Genomic DNA, 11,176 nt, shown 5'->3' with positions numbered 1-11,176 from the left:
TTCTGAGAAGTGGATGGGGAGTTGTGGGGGGAGATAGGGGTGAGTGTGGGAGGAGAAGAGGGAGGAGGAACTGTGATTGGTATGTAAAATGAATAAAAAATTTAAAAGAAACAAATGTAGCACATCTTTACATAATTAAACAAATGCAGCATAAACAAGTGTAACACATCTTTGCCTAGCTAAAAGAATGTTCTAGTCCACCTAAAGAAAGGTCTAGAGACCTACAAGACTGCCGCCAACTAACAATTTGAGCAACTGTGGAAAGGCTACCATAAATGCCCTTCCCGGATAGTGAGAGATAAAAAAACTAACTTATCCATGGATCCCTCTTCTAATACCTGTTGGAAGCGGAAGCCAACACCAATAACTAAACACTGAGTCAAACTAGAATCCAGATGCAGACAGAGAGGACAAGACCAGGTGCAGAAACACATAGAGACAGCTTATCCGAACAAGGAGGAGCTAACAGGCCCCCAGACTGATAGCTGGGGAGCCAGCATGGGACTGACTCAGGCTCCTCTGAATATGGGTCTCAGCCAGAAGGACTGAGCATCTAAGGGACCTCAGACAGTGGAGCCAGGATGTATCCCTGGTGCACAAAAGGACCTTGCGAACACATCCCCCATGGAGGGATACTGCCTAGAGACAGGAGAGAAGTCCTAGTCCCTACTTCACATGACCCGTCAGATCTACATGACCCCACCTGGATGGCATTGCCCTACATGTAGAATTGGGGTGGGGGTGGGAGGGGAGGATGGTCAGGGTGCATGTGAGGGGGCAAAGAGGGTAAAAGTGAGGGAGGGAGGGAAGGAAGGAGGGAGGAGGGAGAGATGGAGGGAGAGGGAACTGGGATCGACATGTAAAATAATAAATTAAATAAATAAAAAAAAAGAATGTTCTATTCCCCAACAGATCAGGGACTGTTCTGTGAGATTGTGCCTTCTAGCAACATCAGAAATTATACCAATAAAGTCTGACCAGCAGGACTGACCAAACATTCCCAAGCAAGGCTGCTGCTAATGAGCATGCCCAAAGTGGATGCGGGAAAGCCCATGAGGCCTCAACCCTACTATAGACAACTGAGGAAAGCTGTGAACGGGAGAGGTGGCCCTCAGAGAAGAGCACACAAATTGGTGGTTCAGTGCCATATGGTCAGCCCCCTGAAAACACACACACAAGAAATATGGATGCAACAATATATTTGGGAATATATATGTATAAATAAATATATATTCATAAAACAAAAATTGATGAAAGGAAGCATGAATTTGGAAGAGAGCAGGGAGGGATATATGGAAAGGTTTAGAGGGAGGGACAGGAAAGGAGAAATGATGTAATTATAATCTCAAAAATATTTTTTAAAGAGTTAAAGGGCTTCCTGACTTGAAGGTGGAGGTACAAGGATCATATTTGCCAGGTCTCTTATCTACAGATGAACACATATTTCTTGAGAAAAACTAGGAGTGTGTTTGGTCCTCTAGGCCACTAGCAATGAGCATGGCCTCTCAAGGGAGCCTAAAAAGGACCAAGTAAAACCATCCCCAGGGACACACTTGGAATGGCCAGGCCTCAAGAATGAATAGTTGGCTTTCTTACAGATGGCTGCCATAGTAACCAGCTAGAAGCTCCTGCGTGTCTTGAGGAGGAGGAGGGAGGGGGTTCATATGCTCAGGCAAGCACACCTGAGAGATAGGAAGGGAGGGAGGGCAAGTACCCAACCCTATAAATGCACAGCTACTACAGCAAATGCTCTGCACCCCCACTCTGAACCTCTGGATTCCTCTTCTGCATCCAAGACCAGCACAGACAATGTCCTTATCAGTGTGTCCCAAACCCCGGGGTCAAGGTCAGTGAATGAACTCTCTTCTGCTATGAAGCTGATCTTGTCTCTGACCTTGTCACCAGAGCCAAGCATTCTCTGGGTTTCTTGGCATTCACATCACACAGGGCTCTCTACACGATGGCCATGAGAGAGGTCCCAGATTTGACTCATTAACCTTTGTCTTGCTCAGTTTCTCCCTCTCTAGAGTCCACCAGAGTCTCTGTTGTCCTTTATTACACACTTCTCTGTGTCCTCCCTACATATGTCCATCAGGATCTCAGTCTGCTCATCTGCCCCCGTGACTGAGTCAAACAACCAACTGCATCACTTAGAGCACAGGGAGGGCTCCTTTGCCTTGCTGACTCCAAGTTTGGAAGCTGGAAAGGAAGAAAACCCAGCTTGACCTTTCTTGCTAGAACTGGCTCCCTAGCCCCAGTGCTGTATCAGCACCCAAGCACGGGAAGCCTTCTGCCAGCCCCCCTGACTCTCCATGTTGGGACTTTGTCTCATTTTCATCTCATCCATAGAGGGAAGCTCCTAGAATCTCTCCTACTGTGCTTCTCTGTACTGACCTGTTCATTTCCATGGTTCTCATAGCTCATTATATTTTAGCCAATTGAATTTCTTGGTTTTCCACACCTTTCCTTCTATACTGTTTGGTGAGAACCCTCCCTCTCTCTGATTATGTTCTCCTGTTTTTGCTTTTCCTACATCCCTATGTTTGTGCATCTTAGCACTTTCTGTTTCATTGATACTTTTTCCTCCTTCCCTGTGGACAGGGGGGCTAGTACGTGTCTCAAAGATGTTTCTCTTTCAGAGATAAGGAGATTGTGATAAAAGGAATGCCTTCCACGTTTTACCTGGGATTTTTCTGTGGTGGGGGCTGGTGTTTGTAATGTCTATCAGAGCCAGATAAGAGGAAAGACTAGTTAAAACAGAAAACAAACAAGTGAGGTGTACAAAACTACCTGACACTAAGAAGCAGAAAGTATTAGGGGAGAGTGGAAAAGGTGGTGAGGTCCTCCCTCCTCTGGATGTCTACCCAGCTAGGGCTTGTGAGTGGGAGGCCAGGCAGTCTTTGAAGCAGGCCTTTGATGTGTGAAGTGAAGCCATAGGAAGACAAAAGGAAACTGAATCAAAACTAATTATATGGTTTTAGTTAATCCTCATTTCCTAGGAGTAAATCCTGAAACAGCCTGTCAACTCACCCCTAGAGTTGAATTTTAGACATGCCTAACCCAAACCCAAGTCCCTCTGCCTCTACTGGAGATGAAAAGTGGAGTGTGTAGTTTTTAATATGTGAAAATTAATGTATTTTATTTGTCAATATAAACATGAGCTTTATAGGTCACTTCTAAATAATCGCATATGGTGGAAAGATCGTAGATTCATGGAAATTAATTACCCCTAAGGCATTGGCTTGAAGTAGGTAATTTCTAAATGATTACATATGGTGGAAAGATCATATATTCACGGAAATTAATTACCCCTAAGACATTAGCTTGAAGCAGCAACGTCACTTCACTTTGTGGTTTAAATCTGACTCAAAATAAGAATAATTTTTCATTTACAAATAAATGTCATATACCTTTGTGTTATGAAACATGGCGTTTCTTGGCCAGGTGTGGTGTCACACACCTTTAATCCCATACTTGGGAGGCAAAGGCAGGTGGAGCTTTCCGAATTCTTGGCCAGCCTGGTCTACACAATGAGCTCTAAGACAGCTGGATCTACCTAGTAAGAGCCTGCCTCAAACAAATGGTTTCTTTCACTTTTTTGTCTGTTTTCTGAAGATCTTGAGATTGAAATCAGAGCTTTACCCCTAATAAAAAGTATTGTAAAAAGATTAAATTAAGCCAATTGATATATTGATCACCTCATGAAAGTATCCATCTGAGGTGAGGATGGTAAAAAACCATTTACTCAGCAATTTCCAAGTATATAATACATAATTACTAAATGTAGTCACCATGTTGTACAATAGATTTCATGAATTTATTTCTCGTGACAGTTCTCAAGTTTTATGTCTTTAGACATGCCCTGCCTCTGCCCTGCCTCTGAGGGACACCTCTCTGCTCTCTGTGCCTTTGACATGGAGTTTTAGATGCCACATACTGTGACTAGCTTAGTGCTGCCTTTCATATTGTTTATAGTGTATTTTTATATATGGGATAACATTAATATTAATGATAACTACTTGGGAGTTTGAGGCGTCCAGTGAGTACTTACTTCTCTTCCACCTTCTACTGAATAAACTGAAGAAAAGTGGAGTGAGAGAGTCAACAGAGAGGGGTCAATATATTATCTTTAGCAACAACAAAAAACAAACCGACATGGACTTCTATATGCCTGAAGTTGGGTGGGCTCATTCCACAGCCATTGGCAGCACCAGACAATACCAGAGCCTCCTAAACAGGGGCAGCACCCACCCTAAAGAGCACAAGAAACAGGTTTCTCATTTTAAAAGGACAAAAAGCAAATTTTAGGTGGCCACTTCCTATCATCCGTGGTGGAATAAAGGAAGTGAGATGGTCCCTGTCACGTGGAAGGAAATTGTAAAAAATGTAAGAGAGGTGCCTCCCTTCCTCCCCTTCCCTTTCCCTGCTCAACAGTGTCTATGATTTTATTCATCTGCCTGTTCTGTCTATGGTTGACCACCTTTCCACCCTCACGTAACTGATCCCCCAGTACAAACTGCTGCTCCTCTGAGATGCTCTTGGACATTTTGGAAGTTCGTGTTCTACTTGCAGATGGTTCTGAAATGATCAGAACAATGGGTCAGTTACACCAACTGTGACAACACTAGACCCACAGAGAGTTCCTTCTCTGTTCTGTTCTACTGCCAAACCATGTGCAGTTTCATTGTCCAATATCACTTATCAGCAAGTCTTCAATGAGATTAAATTGCCTCATTAAGGGATATTAACAAAATACAAGCTCAGACAATACGCTCCATATGAACTACTCAGAAAATTGCTGCTAATTTAAGAGATCACAGATCCTCCGGTCTTTGAATAGGGAATCAATATAATAGCAAATGGTACTTTTTCCATATGTGGCCTGCAGAGGACAATTATGGAGGATAATTGGGACATACTTCTGGGTTAGCAAAGAAAGCCCACAAGTGTGTTGTGTGTGTGTGTGTGTGTGTGTGTGTGTGTGTGTGTGTGTGTGTGTGTGTGTACAGAGATATCATTTGGAAAGATATGTGTATGGATACCACCATTTCCATTAATTAAAACCATTGTAAATCATGTTAGAGCTTCAGATTAGCTACAAAAGGTGTAACAACGATTTCTACCAGTTAGTTTTTAATTTTCTAAGATTTATTTTAGGCCTGGAGAGATGGCTCAATGGGTAGGAGCACTGCCTGCTCCTCTAGCAGACCCAGGTTCAACACAGCAACCATATGGTGGCTCATAACCACCAAAATTCCAGTTCCAGGGAATCTGACACCCTCTTCTGACTTTTGCAGGAACCATGCATGAAAAGGGTACACAGACATACATGTATGCAAACATCCATAAACATAAAAAATAAAATACATTTATTTTTAAATTTAATTTTCTTATTTTTTTAAATATTTATTTATTTAAAATATTTATTTATTTTTATTTCACATGCATTGGTGTTTTACCTGCTTGTATGTCTGTGTGAGGGTGTCAGATCCCCTGAAGCTGGAGTTACAGACAGTTGAGAGCTGCCATGTGGGTGTTAGGAATTGAACCCAGGTCCTCTGGAAGAGCAGCCAGTGCTCTTAACTGCTGAACCATCTCTCCAGTCCCTATTTTATTATTTTTAATTATGTGTAGGTGTGTGTCTACATGTGGGTGTGTTCATACATGTGGGTGTGTTCATATGAGGGCAAAAGCCCGCAGAGGCCACAGGCATCAGACCCACTGGAGCTGGAGTTACAGATAGTTGTGAAACACCAGAGGTGGGTGATGGGAACCAAACTTGGGTCCTCTGAAGAGCAAGTGCTCTAGACCACCAAGCCATCTCTCCAGCCCCCTCTACAGTTCATTTTAAGACATTCTTCATCAGAATAATATTTTTTGAGAATAAGAATTTTTGTTCATTTTGCTTTTACAACAGAATACTATATGCTTATCTAAAACTAGAGAGTTAACATTTTCTTTTTTCTTGTATTTTTTAAATCAACACAAGAGCATAGGATTTTTAAGGCAAGTACAGACACAAAAACTTTAAAGGGGCAAGAAGGTCAAAATATACAATCAGAAAAGCTAGCAGATGGGTGTGTATAACCAAATGATAGTATGAGCCCTCTCCTGCTCTATAATGAGCACATGCAATGTGGTAAATTTGCTTAAGAAGACATTTGCAATAGCATTGATGTCACAGAACTGAAAAGGTCACCACATACCACTGTCTTGCAGACTGGCCCACCAGCTCAGACCATCCTCCCTGGAGCAGCTCTTCCTCAAACACCATGCCATCTCTGTTACTGAGGACAGTGATTCGGTGACAACGCATGAGCAGCAGAGCCACGGGATGAGGTAGGCGTGGTTTGCTTTCTAAAATCCCCGTGTCTTTACACAGATGCCTGACTGGCCAACTGCTGGTGGTTTCCACCAAGGCACTGGATGCTGGCCAGCACAGAATGTTATTTCTTCTCAGTGAACTACGGGCAAGCATTTGTCCTATAGTGGGACTTGGTGAGTCCTCCAGTTAAATTCCAATTTCTTTTTGGCTGAGTCCAAGAATTCTATGGATTGTAGATCACTGATGACTTATGTTGTTTAACCATTAGTTTTAGTCTCAACATATCTGCTGAGTACAGGATTGTGAGCCCATATTAAACTATGTCCTCTAACTTCCCTTCCGTTTCCAGATCACCAGAGTAGTGTAGGTACTAGAACTTTCCAAAGTGAAGGTGATAGAAATAGGCTGAGCTGACACCTTGATCAGTCAGGAAACCTCACTTAGAGGGAATCTAGTGCTTCACAGAGTGAGAAATGGGATGACGGGGGCAAAGGGCTCACAGAGAAGGCTGAGTGAGGATGTACAAAAAAAAAAAAAAATGAAACAGAAGAAAAACTGGTGGGAAGGCGGAAGTTAACCAGGGAAACTCTGTCCCTTTAGAAGCATATGACATATCTTAACTCCAGAAAAGACGAAAAGTACAACAGATTTCATGTTGAATGCAGTGACTTCCCAAAGGCTACAGTAATGATAAGAACTAAGTTTCTGGAGATGTACTGTGAACACCATTTACTCACAGAGGCAAAAGGATTGGAATGTGTGTGGCTTGCACATAGATTCTTTCTCCCAAAGATGGTTGAATTATTTCTGCCAAATAGTGGGTAAATTCCAACTGCTGGGGGAAAGGTGTTTCCTGATGTAAAAAGAAAAAAAAAAAAAAAAAAGGCAATCAATCGTAATCAGACCTCTTCTCAGATTACACTGCAGAGCCAGTGTGGCAGCAACAACTACCAGAGAGTGAGTCTGGGGAAAAGTGCATGGCTGCATCCAGACACCTGTTAGACATTCCTCCCCACTTCAGAGACAGCCATCCTTAATTTCCCCCAAAGCATCAACCCATTCAGTATTTCAAATTAGGTATGTAAAGACTGAACATTGTCCGCTTCTAGAAAATACCACCTTCATGTTGGCTATAATGGCAACTGCCTGTAATTCCAGTACTTGGTAAATAGAGGCAGGAGTTCAATGTCATCCTTGGCAATATAGTGAGTTCAAGACCAGCTGGGGCTACATGAGACTTGATCTCAAAAAAAAAAAAAAAGAAAAGAAAAAAAAAAGAATGGAAGGTAGAAAGAGGGGGGAGGGAGGGAAATAATGAGAGAAGGAAGGAAATGAATTGAAATGAAAAAAGAAAAAGATTATAAAATACACCTTCAACTATATCTCAGATGGGTCCTACAAATGACCTCCTTGAAGCTAAGTATCTGGCCCTCTTTAAGCCAAACACCACCATCCTTCCACTATACACTCCATCCCTCAGTTTCTTAACTTTCCTCATCTGGCATGAGTCCCAGACATACATATTTTATTATATTCCCTCTGAATGCATCCAGCCATAAGCAGCCCTTTGATGGTGAAGGACCTGGAACACTTGCTCCATTTCACAGGGTGTCTCATCAGTCCAGACTAAGGGGGACCATCATCACTTCCTCAACTTCTAAAATTGGAATTTATACAGAGAGCCTCTAGTGACCCTGGCATTTTCACTATACCATTCCTCCACAGATTTACCAGAGACTACTAAGCTCCAAAACTTTTACTGTCGCCTGGGTAAAGCCGCTTGCTGGGTTTCTGGGTCCAGGGGAACATCTCACCTTCCATACATCTGTGTCCTTTATGCTTTTCCTGGCCCCCTCCTCAAACAGGCCCCAGACAGCTGCCCTGAGGAACAGCAGCACAGTGACAGAGTTCGTCCTCGTGGGCTTTGAGCAGAGCTCCCCTTCCACACGGGCATTGCTCTTCACCCTCTTCTTGGCTCTCTACAGCCTCGCCATGGCCATGAATGGCCTCATCATCTTCATCACCTGGACTGACCCCAGACTCAACAGCCCCATGTACTTCTTCCTTGGACACCTGTCCTTCCTGGACATCTGCTTCATCACCACCACCATCCCACAGATGTTGATCCATCTGGTGACCAAGAACCACACTGTCTCCTTTGTCTCTTGTATGACCCAGATGTACTTGGTCTTTCTAGTGGGTGTGGCCGAGTGCATCCTCTTGGCTTTCATGGCCTATGATCGTTATGTTGCAATCTGCCACCCACTGAACTATGCCCAGATCGTAAGTCGGCAGATGTGTGTCAGGCTGGTGCTAACTTCCTGGATCTTTGGGATGGTCAATGGCATCTTTCTTGAGTATATATCATTCCGGAATCCCTTCTGCAAAGGCAACCACATAGAAAACTTCTTCTGTGAGGCCCCCATAGTGATTTCTCTCTCCTGTGGGGACCCTCAGTTCAGCATGAAGTTGATCTTCATTGATGCCTTTGTAGTGCTTTTCAGCCCCATGGTGCTCATCGTCACCTCCTATGCCCGCATCCTGGCCTCCATCCTTAGCAGAGCCTCCTCCTCAGGTAGGGGGAAGACATTCTCCACTTGTGCCTCCCACCTGACTGTGGTCATCTTTTTATACACCTCAGCCATGTTCTCTTACATGAATCCCCGCAGTACACATGGGCCTGACAAAGACAAGCCTTTCTCCCTCCTCTACACCATCATTATCCCCATGTGCAACCCCATCATCTACAGTTTCCGCAACAAGGAAATGAAGGGGGCCATGGGGAGGGCCCTTGGGAGAGGCAACCTGGTTTAGGCTGCACCTGCTTAGAAGGAAGCCTTCTGAAGAAGTTTCCTTCAATGGGGATGGAAGGTTACTGAAACATAATCTGAATCAGTCTTATCAATAAAAGCCCAGAGTCAGATATCAATGTAAAAGCTGAAAAAATCAGAGAAGCAAAGGAACATCCATAGCCACTTCTCACCTCTCTGATTCCTCAGCCTGAAAGGGTCAATCAAGATCATGTCTATACCCTGCTTTGTTACTTCCTGTCTCACTCCATGTTGTCACTTCCTGTCTCCACTCTGTACAGACCTCCAGATCTCTATGGTTAACTAGTAGCTAACTCTGCCCTCTGATCTCTTAGCAAGCTTTATTAGTCAGAACACAAACAAAATATCACACAACAGGTTACTTTTCCCAGACCTTGCTTTCCAGTTCTGGAAAGGCACTAGAAAAGACTGCAGTTTCCTTGGCACTAGACTCAGACCTGAAAGTGCCTCTTGATGTCTAAGGCTCATTTCTGACTTAATTTCCAGGATTGTTTTTCCATGAACGTTCCTTAAGAAAGTGTGAGGCTTTCCTGAATTTTTCCTCTGTGATCCTCAAGATTCAGTGAATAAGTGCATTTAACTCTATCTTGTTTGTGTGTGTGTGTGTGTGTGTGTGTGTGTGTGTATTTTGTGTGTGTGTGTGTGTGTGTATATATATATATATATATATATATATATATATATTTTTTTTTTTTTTTTTTTTTTTTTGCAGGCCACCTCCAGGATAATTTTTGTACTACATGTAGGAATAAATGATTTTTAACCTTTTAGTATGCCATATTAGTCTGGTGTTTTAAATATTTTTTTAACTGAAACAGAATTACATTAATTTAACCTTTTGAAGTCAGGTTCCTACCCCACCTTCAGACTGAGAGACAGGTATCATCTTCCTGGACCTTCGGTAGCTCAGGTCCTGGAAAGACCTTCCCTGGGTCATGAAATAGGCAGTAAGTTTCCAAGATGTATATATGTCTCAAAGTAACAGAGGAAAATAGCAATCACAAGTGTTTTGAATCTGCAAGAAAAGGAAGATGAGAGACTTACAGCCAAGAAAAACCCTTTCTAAAGTTATCAGACTGAGGGGAAATATAGACCTTCCAGGTCACCATGGAGAAAGAGAAGGCCTCGTCTTCTCCCCTGGAGGCCTGGCTTCTCTAAGTGTGAAATTCCAATCTGCAAAAATCCTTTGAAGAGGAAAAGAAATGTGGTCATTGAAAGGAGAGAAAAAAGAAAGCATGCTTTGAGAAATAACTTCGCAGCCATACATCAGGGGTCCTCATCCTTCCTAATGCTGCAGACCTTTAATACAGTTCCTCATTCTGTGGTGACCCCCAACCATAAGATTATTTTCATCGCTACTTCATAACTGTAATTTTGTTACTGTTATGAATCATAATGCAAATGTCCGTGTTTTCCAGTGGTCTTAAATGACCCCTGTGAAAGGGTCATTAGACCCTCCCACCAAGGATTGCAACCCACAGATTGAGAACCACAGCCTTAAAGTTACCTGGTACTGATAGACAAAGAGATTATGAACTGGCAGTTCAGCAAAAGATCAAGCATTACTACACAGATAACAGCAGCACGTATTTATTAGGTCCTAAGACCTTTGCAGTTGATCCCCATAATAATGTAGGATCTTTATCAGATACTACCACCCTATTTGATATCAAAACCGGTAGTCCCTAGTGGTGGATCACGCATTATTTAAAGGGCTTGGCTGCCATTCTCACTCAGGTGTCCTGACCCCAGAACCTGTTCCTCCTCTTCTGGCATGACACTACTGATGTCCTCTTGACCTCTTCCTCAGCAGCTCTGATTATCTTTAGGTTACTTAAATACACCATTGACCGCATCGCTGAGGGGCGGGGCTTATGAGGCCCCTTCCCCCTAGAGACATCTGGGTAGTTAACGGTTAGAGGGGGCAGGTTCTCAGGATATCCAGAGTTAAGGGTTGCAAAGACAGAAACCTTTTCTTTAGTAGCGCACGTGCCCCTAAGTTGGTGATGACCTCAGTTAA

The 11,176-nt window shown here is 43.1% G+C and overlaps 1 protein-coding gene across 1 annotated transcript; it reads left to right on the top strand.

Moving 5' to 3' along the window:
* The first annotated feature begins 5,664 nt into the window (after positions 1-5,664).
* On the top strand, positions 5,665-9,171 carry LOC127225643 (olfactory receptor 10AD1). Its single transcript, XM_051189117.1, has 3 exons — positions 5,665-5,759; positions 6,220-6,339; positions 8,191-9,171. The coding sequence occupies exons 1-3, from the start codon at positions 5,665-5,667 to the stop codon at positions 9,137-9,139; spliced, it is 1,164 nt and encodes a 387-aa protein (XP_051045074.1). The 3' UTR covers positions 9,140-9,171.
* Positions 9,172-11,176: the final 2,005 nt, after the last annotated feature.

Source organism: Phodopus roborovskii, unplaced genomic scaffold, assembly GCF_943737965.1.
Source record: "Phodopus roborovskii unplaced genomic scaffold, PHOROB, whole genome shotgun sequence".
In the NCBI taxonomy this organism is placed as follows: Eukaryota; Metazoa; Chordata; class Mammalia; order Rodentia; family Cricetidae; genus Phodopus; species Phodopus roborovskii.
Note: the sequence above shows the minus strand (reverse complement) of the source record. Positions and strands in the feature narration are given on the sequence as shown.

Bases quoted from the DNA above. Each gene is read 5' to 3' on its own strand.
- LOC127225643 (XM_051189117.1), top strand. From the start codon at position 5,665: ATGTGGGTGTGTTCATATGAGGGCAAAAGCCCGCAGAGGCCACAGGCA. The intron at 5,760-6,219 runs GTGGGTGATGGG...ACTGTCTTGCAG, and splicing joins ATAGTTGTGAAACACCAGAG to ACTGGCCCACCAGCTCAGAC. The intron at 6,340-8,190 runs GTAGGCGTGGTT...CTCCTCAAACAG, and splicing joins CAGCAGAGCCACGGGATGAG to GCCCCAGACAGCTGCCCTGA.